The 15048-nt window shown below is 39.6% G+C and overlaps 1 protein-coding gene and 1 non-coding gene across 3 annotated transcripts in view; both read right to left on the bottom strand.

Moving 5' to 3' along the window:
- Positions 1 to 1609, bottom strand: part of afap1l2 (actin filament associated protein 1-like 2) — a 62093-nt gene extending 60484 nt beyond the window's left edge. For both annotated transcript variants that reach the window (XM_063003061.1, XM_063003060.1), the window contains exon 1: positions 1534 to 1609. In XM_063003061.1, the coding sequence (XP_062859131.1) occupies positions 1534 to 1567 (34 nt within the window). In that variant the 5' untranslated portion in view covers positions 1568 to 1609. The remainder of the gene's footprint in view (positions 1 to 1533) is intronic.
- A 4086-nt stretch (positions 1610 to 5695) lies between these two features.
- On the bottom strand, positions 5696 to 5769 carry trnas-acu (transfer RNA serine (anticodon ACU)). The gene has a single exon. It is a non-coding gene; the product is annotated as a tRNA-Ser (tRNA).
- Between the last annotated feature and the right edge of the window lie 9279 nt (positions 5770 to 15048).

Genomic DNA, 15048 nt, shown 5'->3' on the forward strand with positions numbered 1-15048 from the left:
AGTTAGACATGTGAATGTGTGTATTTGCTATTTGTAAAAAAATTTTATAATGTATATTGTTACATTTCTTTATAATGTAATCATAAAAATTAATTAATTTTAATTTGATTATTATAGAAGGTATAACAGAAAATTGTCATATTGTTGATTATCAAACCATTTTTTCATAATTGTTGCAGTATGTATGAATGCTTTTTAATCCTAAAACATGGCACGTTTTTTGAAGTAGGGTGGCACCTGGCTGTGTAAAACTGCCCTAAATTTGTTGGCTGTTATACGACCATGCAAAACAAAAATTGGTCCTCATAATTTCTACTAGATGGCTGCTGGTACCATTATGGATCCCTAACATACTTAACAGCTGGCAGCTTTTACATTTGCACCATTTAGCAGATGCTTTTATCCTAAGCGACTTACAATAATGAATACAAATTGAGCAATTAAGAGTTTGATGCCTTGCTTAGGGGCCCAATAGTGACAACTTGGCCAGGGTGGGGCTTGAACCAGCAACCCTCTGATTACTAGTCCTTCATTGCTGAGCTAAATAAAGATAGTGAGATATAGTACCAGTCCACTCAACAGACTATTTAACACTTGTCATGGCTTTTAAGCGCTGGTTTTGTTGTGCAATTCTGCACGTCTGCCTTGGATACAGAGGGGTTTGAATTACAGCCCTGCCGTAAATTACAGCTTTGTAAATCTTGTGTAGTTTATGTTTGAGTCATAAAGGCACTTATTTAGTTATATGGTGGTGAAATTTTGGCTGTTTTCCGTATTGCGCTCATCTGTCTCTACTGCACCTGCAGTACGGCTGTCAGGTCACCCATTTAATAATCCTGTTTGGGGGCGGCTCAGTGGGTAGCACTGTCACCTCACAGCGAGAAGGTCCTGGGTTCGATCTCCAGATGGGGTGGGTCCAAGTCCTTTCTGTGTGGAGTTTGCATGTTTCCTCCGGGTGCTCCGGTTTCCTCCCACAGTCCAAAGACATTTAAGTGAGGTGAATTGGAGATACAAAATTGTCCATGACTGTGTTTGTCATAAATGTAACCAAAGAGTAATGAGTAAATAAGCAGGACAGTTTAAGTAAGTGTTCACTAACTTCTTCATCTTGGCTAGTATTGTGGTGGGTGAAAGAACTGAATGAAACCGTGCGGACAAGCAAAGCGCCTCAAACAGGTTCGAACCCAGGTGCCGAGGGTCTATAGTTATGTGCGCCACCAATCCATTCAGCACGTAGTATACTTTAGGTAAAAATAATACTTCAAACAAAGCTATTACTATACACTGTTATAGTTAATCAAACAATAGGATTGAATATCATCCCCCCCACCAATCCCATGCCAATAATAAAATCATCAATCCGATCATGTTTAAACCAATAAGCAGCCGATGCGGTTGGTCCGATTGCAATAAATTCTGGTCAAGTATGTAAATTTGTACTTTTTGTCACCATTTTTCTTCTGGACGTGATTAACAACAGTAAACATAAAGGAAAAATGCTATAAAATAAGAGAAAAGTAAATGTTCTCCTACCTTTGTGCTTGTCCATAATTGTAATTGTGGACATGGAGAGAAACTCCGTGTCTCAGAAACAACGCTGTCCAAAGCTGCTGTGAGATAGAGGAGGAGAGGAACTGTACCAAAACACACACACACACACACACACACACACACACACAGTCTCTCCCTCTCTCTCTCTCTCTCTCTCACACACACACACACGCACACGGAACGGACAGACACGGTAGTTACTCGTTACACAAGATTCATCAGTTCATAAATTTAATAAACAACTTTTCTTGGACAATTTTGTTTCTCCAATTCACCTCACTTGCATGTTTTGGACTGAAGGAAACCGGAGCTCCCAGAAGAAACCCACACGAAGGACCGCCCCACCTGGGGATTGAACACTGAGCCACCATGCCACCCTGGCACTATCTGACAAAAATTTGAGAACATCTGACCACGAGCTCGTTGAACATCACTGGTATAACTGTTACCTGTCACCACTGTTCTGGACTGGCCTTTCACCAGTTCATCCGTGTGAATTTAGTTAAAGAAGCATGGATCTAAATGCACTGATGTCGGTGGCTTGGTGGGTAGCACTGTCGCCTCACAGCTAGGGGGCGCCACGGTGGCTAAGTGGGTAGCACTGTCGCCTCACAGCAAGAAGGTCCTGGGTTCGATCCCCAGGTGAGGCGGTCCGGGTCCTTTCTGTATGGAGTTTGCATGTTCTCCCCGTGTCCACGTGGGTTTCCTCCGGGTGCTCCGGTTTCCTCCCACAGTCCAAAGACATGCAAGTGAGGTGAATTGGAGACACTAAATTGTCCAAGACTGTTCGATATAATGTGAAGTGATGAACCTTGTGTAATGAGTAACTACCATTTCTGTCATGAATGTAACCAAAGTGTAAAACATGACGTTAAAATCCTAATAAACAAACAAACCTCACAGCTAGGAGGTTCTGTGTTTGATTCCCAGGTGCAGCAGTCCAGGTCCTTTCTGTGTGGAGTTTGCATGTTCTGACTGTGTGTGTGAGCTTCGGTTTCCTCCCACAGGTCTGAAGTTATGCAATCAGGTTAATTGGAGTTAAATGGAGCGTGGGTTTGCTTCCCCTGTCATGGACTGGTGACCTGTCTGAGGTGTTTCCTACCTTTCGCCAAATTAATTGTACCCACTGCGACCCTGGATAGAATAAAGCAGTGGTAAAACAGACAATGAATGAAACACTGATGTTGGATCAGACGTCCTGGCTCACAATCCACATTCCAGTTCATCTCAAAGGTGGTCAGTGGAGTTAAAGTTAATGCTCTGTGCCATGCCCTGAGTTTTTTCCTTTGCTAAACTTGTAAAACCATGTCTTTATGAACATTACTCCACAAGTCATGCTGGAACAGGAATGGATCTTCCTAACTGTTGCAGCAAAATTAATAGCATGTAATGTAATTCATATATACTGTATAGGATCATTTATACTTTGGGTGTGGCTGGTCAAACATCTGACCTCAATAATTGGGAGAGGTGTCCACATATACACCTGGTCTTGATCAGAAGTTTTTGCTATCTTTTTGCTTCTAGCACAAATCTGATTCATCTTTGTTTAATCCAACTATGAAACTCTTCTTTCTCTTTGTCCGTGTAATCAGCAACAAACTTTAGTCCAAATTAAAGATGCAGGTGTCTTCTTGCATGGCAGCCTCTAAGCTACAGTAAGTCCACTTCGATTTAAAACCTGCTTGTCTGCTTGACAAAGAGACCACTCCTCATTGTACTTTGTACTTACAAGTAAATGTGCAGATGATTCCTAGAACTTCAAGTAGCATTCCTGACTGAGATCTGAGTATTTCATTGTAATGCTTGTGGGTCATTTATTGTAATTTCTGCTGTCAGATTAGCTCTATTTATATGAGCACAGAGAAGTTATCAGCTGTAGTGAGTCATAAACACTTATTCATTCATCCATTCATTGTCTGTTTTACAATCACAGGGCTGACACACACACACACACACATTTTTACACACACACTCACAGCAATTTTTAGTAGCTCCAGTTAACCTGACAGCATGACTTTGGACTGTGGGAAGAAACAAGAGCACCCAGAAGAAACCCACACAGACACAAGGAGAACATGCGGCACAGACAGGACCCTGGTTGCCTGTCTGAGGAATCAAACCCAGACCCTTTTAACAAGAAGTTACAAGGCTAAGCCAAACCATTGATAATCTAAGTAGCTGCAGTCAAAACTTGACCCCACCTACATAATTATGTTACGCTGAAATGACAAGACGCATCAGTGGCTGAAAGTAACTTACAGTTTAAGTTTTACAACCATGTAAGAAGGTTTGACATTTGATGAGCTTAATGACACCACAAAGGTTAACATAGGTTTACGTTATGCAAACAAAAAGCCAATCTATGTTGCGATAACCACTAGGAGTGGAGCATACATGTGCTACATGTGAAGTAAGGTTGAAAATCTTTTTGGCTTTATAGGGGTATAAAAACTTCAAAGAATTATAGCCTTAGCATGAAAAGATCTTTAGCGGCTTAGCTAATGGCTAAGTTTAATGGAATCTATGTTACAGGTTTGAGTTAATAGAATTTTGTGTACAGTGGCTAAGTGGGTAGCACTGCCGCCTCACAGCAAGACGGTCCTGAGTTCGATCCCCAGGTGGGGCGGTTCAAGTCCTTTCTGTGTGGAGTCGTCGTTTTCTCCCTGTGTCTGTGTGGGTTCCCTCTGGGGGCTCCGGTTTCCTCCAACAGTCCAAAGACATGCAAGTGAGTTAAGTTGGGAATACAAAATTGTCCATGACTGTGTTCAATATAACCTTGTGAACTGATAAATCTTGTGTAACCAGTAACTACAATTTCCCATCATGAATGTAACCAAAAGTGTAAAACATGATGTTAAAATCCTAATTAACAAACATCATAACTTCATGATTTGTGTAATATTTTGCCTTTTCCCCTTACTGGTGTGTTGTGTAGTGCATAATTTATTATTTTTTGCTTTATGTATTGTGCAATTATTGTTTTTTATTTCTCTGTGCATTAATGTAGTGTAGTCATTACAACAGTATAAATGAAGCTGATCTATTTCTGTTGGTCTGACTGCATATGTCATTATCTTTTCATCACTAAGAAAACAGGATGGGAGGGGTATTGTCAGCTGATTAATAGATCCAATAAATTTCTTTTTCACAGATTTTTCTTCATTTATACACAGTCTTTGTGTATAAATGGAGAAGGCTCATGTTCCCAGACCGTATGTTCTCATGGGAGGTGAGTTTTCCTAACCTAAAACTGCGAGCGACTCATGGGAGCATCCTGGCTGGGGGAAACATGGTAAGAATGTTCACTGCTCATATCAGGAAGAGGGGAGGCACAGAAATAGTGCAAAATAAATGATCTAGGATTTAAAAATAATATTCCAGATTCTGTAATGTAAATAAACAATTCTGGCTGGTATGCAAATGTCCCTAATTACTGTACCTGATTAGATTTTAATAGCTTTTTGCAGAATATCGAGACAGGTCTTAAAGCAGATTTTATTTCCACTACCAAAACAGGGTGCGAAACTAAAAACATTCTGGTTCATCCTCATCTCCAAGTTCAGGTAAACATCCCTGACACATAACCAAGCCGACAACACTACATGTGCCTTCTGTTTTTAAATGCCCATTGGTTAACAGTGTGAGAACTCAGCTCTCTTCCTCTTAAAGCTTGCTGAATGAGACTCTGGGAAGCTGACCCCTGTGAATAGTCCCATGAGGCTTCACTTGGTTTTTATCCCAGCTCTCCTGCACAGCACTTTCCTGCAAATCAAAACTGTGGAGAGTTCAGTAACCAGTAATATGTTGTCATGAATACATAGCATGATTTAGCATGTTTGCTATCTTTGCTTTCTAAACACATTTTTCTAAATATATTTTCTTGCATTTTCTCTGCTTTTTCTCCCAACTTTTTAGCACGTCCAATTGCCTGATTGTGTCATGCTTCCTCTCCACTATTGCTGACCCCCGCTCTGATTTGAGGAGAATGAAGCTAACCCATGCCCCCTCCGACACGTGGGCAGCAGCCGTATGCATTTTTTCACCCACACTACATTTACAGCATTTAGCAGATGTTACAGTACTGTGACAGTAAGCAATTGAGGGTTTAAGGGCCTTGCTTAAGGGCCCAACAGTGGCAACCTGGCAGTGGTGGGGTTTGAACCAGCGACCTTTGGATTAGTAGTCCAGTACCTTAACCACTAGGCTACAACTGCCCTATCCCACACTAGGGAGGGCATATATGCGAAACAGCATTGCGTACGGAGAGAGACACCCTGATCAACACACTTTTTTCCTGTCTCTCTGCAGGTCATAGTAGGAGTCCCTATCCGGCTTAATACCCCACCCCTATATGAACAACAGGCCAATCGTTGTTCATGTGGCCACTCAGCCCAGTCGGAAGGCAGAGCTGAGATTCGATACGATGTATTTGAGATCCCAGCTCTGGTGTGCTAGCGTGTGTTTTTACCGCTGTGCCACCTGAGCGACCTTTCTAAACACATTTAACTTTCAAAATCTATTATAGTAAATTTCAAAATAGCTAACTTTTAGCTGAGCAACTAATGGCCAACTACTAGTACACTGAAAGGAGGGATTTCAGTTTGTGAATCTGTATGCATATTGTCACTGATTTATTTAATAGCTAATACTGACAAAATACAATTTAATGTTTGGTATTCCACATTAACTTGTCTTAGTGGGTAGCACTGTCGCATCACAGCAAGATCCCCAGGTGGGGCGGTCCGGGTTCTCCCTGCGTCTGCATGGGTTTCCTCAGGGAGCTCCGGTTTCCTCCCACAGTGCAAAAACATGCAGTCAAGTAAATTGGAGATACAAAATTGTCCATAACTGTGATTGACATTACACTTGTGAACTGATGAATCTTGTGTAATGAGTAACTACTGTTTCTGTCGTGAATGTGACCAAAGTGTTCAAAACATGACGTTAAAATCCTAATAAATAAATAACATTAACTTGTGTATGCATTGTAATATTTTTTTATTTAATTAACTTAATTTTTTTTTTCATGTTTTATATGGAAATCTGCAAAGCCCACATGTAATTAGCATGAAAAGGGCTCACCAACTTTATTGGATGTTGTAAATACACTGATCAGCCATAACATTAAAACCACCTCCTTGTTTCTACACTCACTGTCCATTTTATCAGCTCCACTTACCATATAGAAGCACTTTGTAGTTCTACAATTACTGACTGTAGCCACCTGTTTCTCTGCATGCTTTGTTAGCCCCCTTTCATGCTGTTCTTCAATGGTCAGGACTCTCCCAGGACCACCACCGAGTAGGTATTATTTGGGTGGTGGATCATTCTCAGCACTGCAGTGACAATGACATGGTGGTGGTGTGTTAGTGTGTGTTGTGCTGGTATGAGTGGATCCAACACAGCAATGCTGATGGAGTTTTTAAACACCTCACTGTCACTGCTGACTGAGAATAGTCCACCAACCAAAAATATCCAGCTAACAGTGCCCTGTGGGCAGCGTTCTGTGACCACTGATGAAGGTCTAGAAGATGACCAACTCAAACAGCAGCAATAGATGAGTGATCGTCTCTGACTTTACATCTACAAGGTGGACCAACTTGGTAGGAGTGTGTAATAGAGTGGACAGTGAGTAGACACTATTTAAAAAGTCCAGCAGTGCTGGTGTGTCTGATCCACTCATACCAGCACAACACACATTAACACACCACCACCATGTCACTGTGTCACTGCAGGGCTGAGAATGATCCTCCACCTAAATAATACCTGCCCTGTGGTGGTCCTGACCATTGAAGAACAGGGTGAAAGCAGGCTTAAAAGGTATGTAAGGAAACATATGGACTACAGTGAGTAATTGTAGAACTACAAAGTACCAAAGGCTCAGACTTTGCAAGCAAAGATGTGTGGCTCACCCATTCTTTAGAAAATCAGTTTAAAAAGAACGTTTCTTAATACCATAGTTTTTGCCATATGCCATTCATAATTTATGAAGGAGCTGTCATAATAGTCCCCTCTTTAACTTTTATGATAGCTCCTTTTTACTAGGGGTACCAGTAACTGTAGTGGGGACTGTATTGCATAAAAAATATCAGACATATGAGTAGAAAAGACTTCAGACATAAATTGTTTTTGGCTTTAACAAACATTGTTTTTTATTGGAGCTTTATAGAATGGCCTTAGTTCCAGATGACCCTCTGTCACTGTCTATTAAAAATAATGTTATCACTGTGTTTATTGCGTGGGTTTATATTGCTCATAAACTGGACCCCTGGACCCCCTTCCCAAAGTGTTGTAGAAAAGTGACAAGTCAAACCACATTTTAATTACATGTTTTATTAAACCCAGAGTGACAGATCATGAAGTCTGTGCTTGCGCTGCATTTTTGGTTCAAGACTTACTCATCTTACAGCAACAGAGGGATAATCCCCTCACGCTGAGTCAGTATGGGAGTAGCCCAGAATCTCCAAATGTCATCAGTCTTTGCACTGGGCCCACCAACCTTGTGGCTTTGACTATGAACATGTGGACAAAAGGCAGTCTGGAAGATGTATATGGAAAAGAAGAGGCTGATGGAGGGTGGTCTACCTCCTAAAGGTCTGAAATGGGAGTCGTAAGTCATTTCACAGACATGAGAAAGCATATTCCTGGTAATGACACAGAAACGAAGATGTCCAAAAGTACCAAAACTAAAGAACAGCAAGTGTCACTGAAATTCACTGGTATATTGCTGTGGGAATGTTGTTTATGTGTTGTGTATGCTGGAGTGGGTAGGTGCAGACACTGGCAGATTATCTAGCCTGCTGCTGGTTGGAACACAAAAAACATTCCAGAGCTCTGACTAAGAGGGCAGGGGTTATGGAGCATTAAGCCTTTTCATTCAAGGCCCTTTCCCATATAAAATTCACATACACACAGTGATTTGCCTACATTATTTCTACACAAAGAGATGCTCAGAGTTTGCCAAGTGTGTCAGTCTAAATGAGGAGTGATGATGGCATGAAGATGATCAGAGGCAATGAATTTCTGGGTCACTTTATATTAAAGAGTACATTATCTGTTTGACCTGACAGTGCCAACAGGTCCAACTGAAGAGTTTTTTTAATGCTGTTGTGTACAATTGTATTCAGGACAACCATGTATTGTCTTTTACTTTGTAAAGGGTCCTGCAAATGCACAAAGCGAAGTCCATAAAGTAATATTATTTAGAGTCTAATGACACTAAGAACTGATTGATTAATGATTTTTTTTTATTTGGCACATTGGAATATTTGGCCAATTGGTACATTTTCCACAGCCTTTCATGATGCAATTCTATTTTTCCACACTTGGTACCTGCACTTATTATGTGCCAATGACTGTGTTCATGTAGCACTTAATATATGCCTTCTGTATTTGTAAGCCCAACCTGGGATTCAAACCCCTGGAACTCAGGCACTGCCTGTTACCAGCAGTATGGCTCTTACCATTATGCCACACAAGCTTAACTGTTCTGACCCCATCAATATCTTTGGAGTGAACTGCTTGTCCATTACAAGCCAGGCCTGTCTTATCTCATGCCATCTTAACAAAATGAATTTATATCCCCACAATCTGTAAGGGTTCCTGCGGCGTCAGGTAAACTTACCTCGGGTTCCCGGCATCGCAGGACTTACAGAGCCACTGGTACAAAGGCCTTAAATAAGAGGTCTTCTAATTAAGGCTGGCAACCTGCAGCCGTGCCTGGTTATTTAAGCAGGTACTGTGTAGCCACAGGTTGTCGCGCCTTCTGTTTGGTTTTGGTTTGTTTTGGTCTTATTTAATTTGGTTTCATTTGTATTGATTTCATTTGTTTAATCTACCTTTTGTTAGGGACAGCAGGTACCCCGGGCATCGATAGAACGGTCGGGTGTGTAGGCTGAAAGGCTGAGGTAGTTAGGATCTTTTACTTTCTATCTGCTAGGGAAAGTTACGGTGCGACCTCGCACAGCCCTCGTGCTGTATTTGTTTTGGGCGAACTGTGCTAGTGCCTCCCTGCATTGCTAGCAGGAGGCCAGCATTAGCTTATCCATTGCTGCAACACTGCATTCTTGTGACGTTAAATCAGAAGGGTTCACTACTATCAGGGTAGGGCAGCGGGATAAGTGCGTGTCTCTGCCACCCGCAGCCCCGATTCGAACCCTACTGATTACCGTGCGTTTTTCTTTGTTTTGTTTTCACAGATCGGCTCCTTCCCAGCGACAGCTACCCACGGCTGGTGACATGGCCATCTGATTCCCCGAACTGCGCTTACGTGAGTTCGGTTCCTTTTTCTTTGTTCCTAACAGATCGGCTCCTTCCCCGCAACCGCGTCCCGCAGCTGGTGACATGGCCCATCTGGAACAGATCGGCTCCTTCCCAGCGACAGCGACCTGCGGCGGGTGACATGGCCATCTGAATACCCGAACTGCGCTTACGTGAGTTCGGTTCCTTTTTCTTTGTTCCTAACAGATCGGCTCCTTCCCCGCAACCGCGTCCCGCAGCTGGTGACATGGCCCATCTGGAACAGATCGACTCCTCGCTCACGCGAGTTCGAGCTCGTTTCCCTGAACTCTGTAGTTCAGTGCGTGCAGCTTCGGTGCTTTAATAGTGCACGGCCTTCGGGCTAAACCCACTCCTAAATGGCACAGCGTTGAGCGCGACCGCTTAGCAAGCCGGCGATTGAGGTTCGCGGCTCAGCTGTGTTTGCTCTTATTTTTTTTATGTTTCAGTGTTCCAGTGGCCAGCGGCATTGATCGAGGTTCGCCCGATTTGTTTTGATACCTTATTATTATTTGCCTTTTCAATAAAATATTTTTTATTTTATCTCTGCGTCTTGGGTCCTGAATCTCTCCATGTAACACAATCATGTTAAAATCTAGTTAAAAGCATTTCCAGACAGATTAATTGAGGAACCAAGTCCATCCACACCAATAATAATAACAACGTTTTACACCTTGTCAAGTTAATTGAACTTTTGCATACTTTAGAAAAAGGGAGGCACCTGTTATAACTTCTCTGCTGATCTCAAGAGTCTTCAGGAGCAGAGTGTTATGTCATGAAACAATATTATTCCATCACTCCTCCACAAAGTGAATCAGACTTGTTCTGGTTAAAACCGGGAAGAGCAGGTTTCTGCTCAGTTCTGCATGAGAAAACAAATGGCCAGCCTTAGGCTCTAGCTTTAGGAAAACATCTAGGGCCAGGTCATGGGAAGGGAGTCAATTTTACAAAAATTGACTGCTTTAATGTTGATTGCAGTTAAAAATGTCCACATAGTTATATTAACATAAATTATTTAATATGTAAAAAATGAACAGTGAACACTGCTGTATTTCAATAATGACCAGATTCTGGCAGCTATCAGAACATTCAAGAGGTCAATTGAAAATATTCAAATATGTACATTTATAATGAGCGGCACGGCTTGGTGGCTCGATGGGTAGCACTGTTGCCTCACAGCAAGAAGGTCCTGGGTTCGATCTCCAGACGGAGCGGTCCGGGTCCTTTCTGTGCAGAGTTTGCATGTTCTCCCCGTGCCTGAGTGGGTTTCCTCCGGGAGCTCCGGTTTCCTCCCACAGTCCAAAAACATGCAGTCAGGTTAATTGGAGGCACTAAATTGCCCTATATGTGAATGGGTGTGTGTATGTGTGGGTGTGTGTGTGTGTCTGCCCTGTGATGGACTGGCACCCCGTCTAGGGTGTTACTGTGTGTAATAATACTGTTACTGATATTAAGGAAATACAGTCATGGCATTAGATACCCTAGGCTTGATATTCTTTTTTTTTATTTCTACAAATAGACATGTGCATACAGACAAAATAGCTTGAACAGTTCTAGAACGGAACATAGACAGCTTGGAAAAAAGTAAAAAAAAATCAGCTAAAAACCCAAATAAACAGAACATTCAATCAACGTGTGAGCTCCAGCCAGTAATCTTCAGTCAATTGGTCTTTTCAGCCATCCATCCAACTGTCACTCCACCTGTCATTACACCTCCAGACCACTAAAAAGCAGCCTTGCCCACAGTCTTCAAAATCACTACCTGGAGTCACACACACTGATTAGGACTGCTTGTTAGAGTCTTTGGTAAGAGCACATACTTTCATACAAGTGTTTGTGAAGTCTTGCAGTAACTCTAGACCTTTGTATTTTTATTAGGGCTGTCACACGATAAATTTTTTTAATCGAGATTAAAGAACAAAATTAATCGCAATTAATCTCGATTAAAATTTTTAATCGTGTGACAGCCCTAATATATATGAGTCATTCTATAATTTGGGGTACATTCCATGTCCAATGATAATAATTATATTTATTCTAACTATTTTCTTTAAAAATGTCATATTTTACCTATTAATGGAAAACATGTTGTAATATCACAAAAACATTATGTGCATCCTATGCTTCATTTAGCTTGAAATTTGTCATGATGTTCCTAAATGAACAGTTTTTGCTGTGTCTGTTTTTTAAGTTGAGGGTGCCTTGGTTTTAAAATAATGAATAAAATCATTAAGGGCAACAACATCTATTTTTTTATTTATTTTAAAAGTTTAAATACCAAAGAAAAATAATATTTTTTAAATTGAGTTTCTCTTTTAAATATCTTTATTTATTAATGTACGCAAAAGTTCTGTCAACTATGTTACTAACAGAACTCCACTCAGCAACTCAAAAATGGTTTGTTCTAAAACTATGTGACCAGCATTACATGATATCATTTTTCTCTGTGGAGGGTATATTGAACAAACTGTGGTGAATGTCCTCTTATTTTTTTAAAATATTTTATCTATAATAGAACATTGTCAATGAGTATATTAATTGACCGTCAACTATGTTGCATACATTGTTATGGTTAAATTTTTTTTAATCATTTTAATTCAAACGTATGTTCAAATTAGACATTATTCTGTTCAAGAAATGACATGTGGTCAGCCAGGCAAGGTCTACCACTGAAGTTATGGGTCAAAATAGGGAAATTGTCAACTAAGTTACCTAGTAGTCTACATCTACTGTCCCTTTAAAATAAAAAAAAATAAAAATAATGTTTAAGCTTTGCAAATAGTGGATATGTTACACTAAAGAATATATTAACTTGAACCACTGATTGTTTTATTGAGAGAGAACATTGTTTTTGTACTTTTTTGGTGATGTGAAATGTACCCCAAATTATAGAATGACCCATATGTATTCATCTCAATTAATCGCAAACTAATAATTAAGCAAAATTGAACAGTTATGCACATTGTTATTGCAAGAACGTGTTTACCAATAAAACATTCATAAAATATGATAAAATTATTAAATCTAAATTCATTGTAGAAAGCACATTATCTGACAAAAGTGAGGATCTTTTCCTGTTCATGACCCTGACACTGAAAACAGGTGCACCAACCATAATGTTTTGATCTAATATAAGGCATCAATAAAGCATCAAAACACAGATATGATTATTTCATAGATCTATTAAGAAAACCCTTTAATACTGTGTTTGTGCAGAAAGAATACTGGGAAATACTGTTCTAAATTACCATTTAAACACCTATAAATACCTGAAACATTATAAGTAATTGACTGTAGCTATAAAAAAAGTGTTAATTAAAACAGTCCATGTAAATGCTTAGTCCATATAAATATCAGATACGAATGTGTTTTTAGAAAATTACAAACATCACAAATATAAATAATTTTTATAACCATGTGATAGAATAACCTGAATCAACTGTAGAGAAGAAACATCACGCAGAGTTTCACTTTTTACCGGAGGGGGAGGAGGCGGAGCTACGCGGTTTTGATGGACAGCTCTAGCAGCCAATGGAAATACTCGTTACAAAGCTTGCGTGATTTCATTCATCTTTTCATCAACACGTAAAAAAAGTGAAAACCGCTAAAAGCAGAGTGGTAGAGAGAACAGAGTGGCGACACTCCCATAGGGAACCGTTGGAAAGGGGGCGGGACATTTTTTCTGCGCAGCTTCCGGGTTGTGGAGCTCTGAAAAGTTCCAAACAACCCATAGAGCCCCATTCATTTCCACTACTTATCAAACATTTTTAGCTGTATGTTGCTTTGTTTTAAAAAAATTATGAATTTAATGTCATTAATATACTTAATACTGTTATTGTTTAGCATTTGCTCAGCACTAAATGTTACATGTTTATCTTAATTAATAGGTATAACTGAATTTAGCTTAGTCAATTAAGCTTAATTAATGACACACGAGTCTTTTCACCTAAAATGAGTTGATTAATCAAGAGTCTTGTTACAGAAATGATCATAAAACATTAGAACCACAATAAATCATTATACTTTTACTTTCATACTTAAGTACATTTGAAGGTAAATTTAGTTTAGTACTTAAGTGGAGGTAAAGAGTATTTTTACTTTTACTACTACTTTTACTGGAGTAATATGTTACCTTGGATATCTCTACTTTAACTCAACTACATGGTTTGTGTACCTTGTCCACCACTTACATTAGACAAAATGAACTAGTGCATATTCATAATGAATTCATTAATGTATTACATGTAGGAATCAATTATTAATAACTCATGAAATAAGAAATGAATTAATGCTATTTCCTGTACCTGCACTATAATGTTTTTGGTACGGTAATGTGTTTATCAATCTGTTCATTCAGTGCAGGTAAATCTTATGAATCCAGCCACATGACTTAGTGTTTAGCCAAAATGATTATTATTATGAATCCTCAGGAAAGTGAAGGGAGATTAGTTTATGTAAAAAACAAAACATAAAAAACTTTAATGTCTATACTGTATTGTCTCTACTACTAAATGATATGGCATTATGTAATGTATGCTAATATAATGTACTGTGTGCTAACAAGAACGACCTATTAACAAGTCATTATAAACATCAATCTTCCACTTTATATACCAAATTGACATTAAAGCAGATGCAGTAAATGTAAACGCAGTTGAAAATACCCAGAAATTGTACAAATGTTTATTATTTGCCGTTTAATATTTCATTTACTGCTGCCTGTCCCATATGAGAACATGACAGCGCCGGGTTTGTTTGGAACTATTGAGGGTTACATGAACCACGTGACCGCGTAGCGGCGAGATCAAGGAGTGTCGCAACTCTATCTATCTACGGCTCATCGGACAGTTCATGCGCTTTACATCCTAATTCATCTGAAATACAGTTAATTACCACAGAGACACACATGTATGTGGCACAAACAGCCAAATAAAAATAGGTAGATAAAATTTTTTAATCCTGATTAATTTTTTTAATCGCGATTAAAATTTTAACGCGTTATTCGCGTTAATTAACGCGATTAACGACAGCCCTAATTTTTTATGCATTTTTTATGTAAGATCTGGGTTTGACCTGCTGTACCTTTGCTTGATTAGTTTTGTACTATTGTCTGGAATCTTACAACACTTGACTTAAATTTTGACTGCCTTGGCCTATTCAGCCCCCTCTTTCAGTAGGGGCTGTCATGTAGTTTTAGATGATGTAGTGTCTACAATA

Source organism: Trichomycterus rosablanca, chromosome 10 (assembly GCF_030014385.1).
Source record: "Trichomycterus rosablanca isolate fTriRos1 chromosome 10, fTriRos1.hap1, whole genome shotgun sequence".
Classification (NCBI taxonomy): Eukaryota; Metazoa; Chordata; class Actinopteri; order Siluriformes; family Trichomycteridae; genus Trichomycterus; species Trichomycterus rosablanca.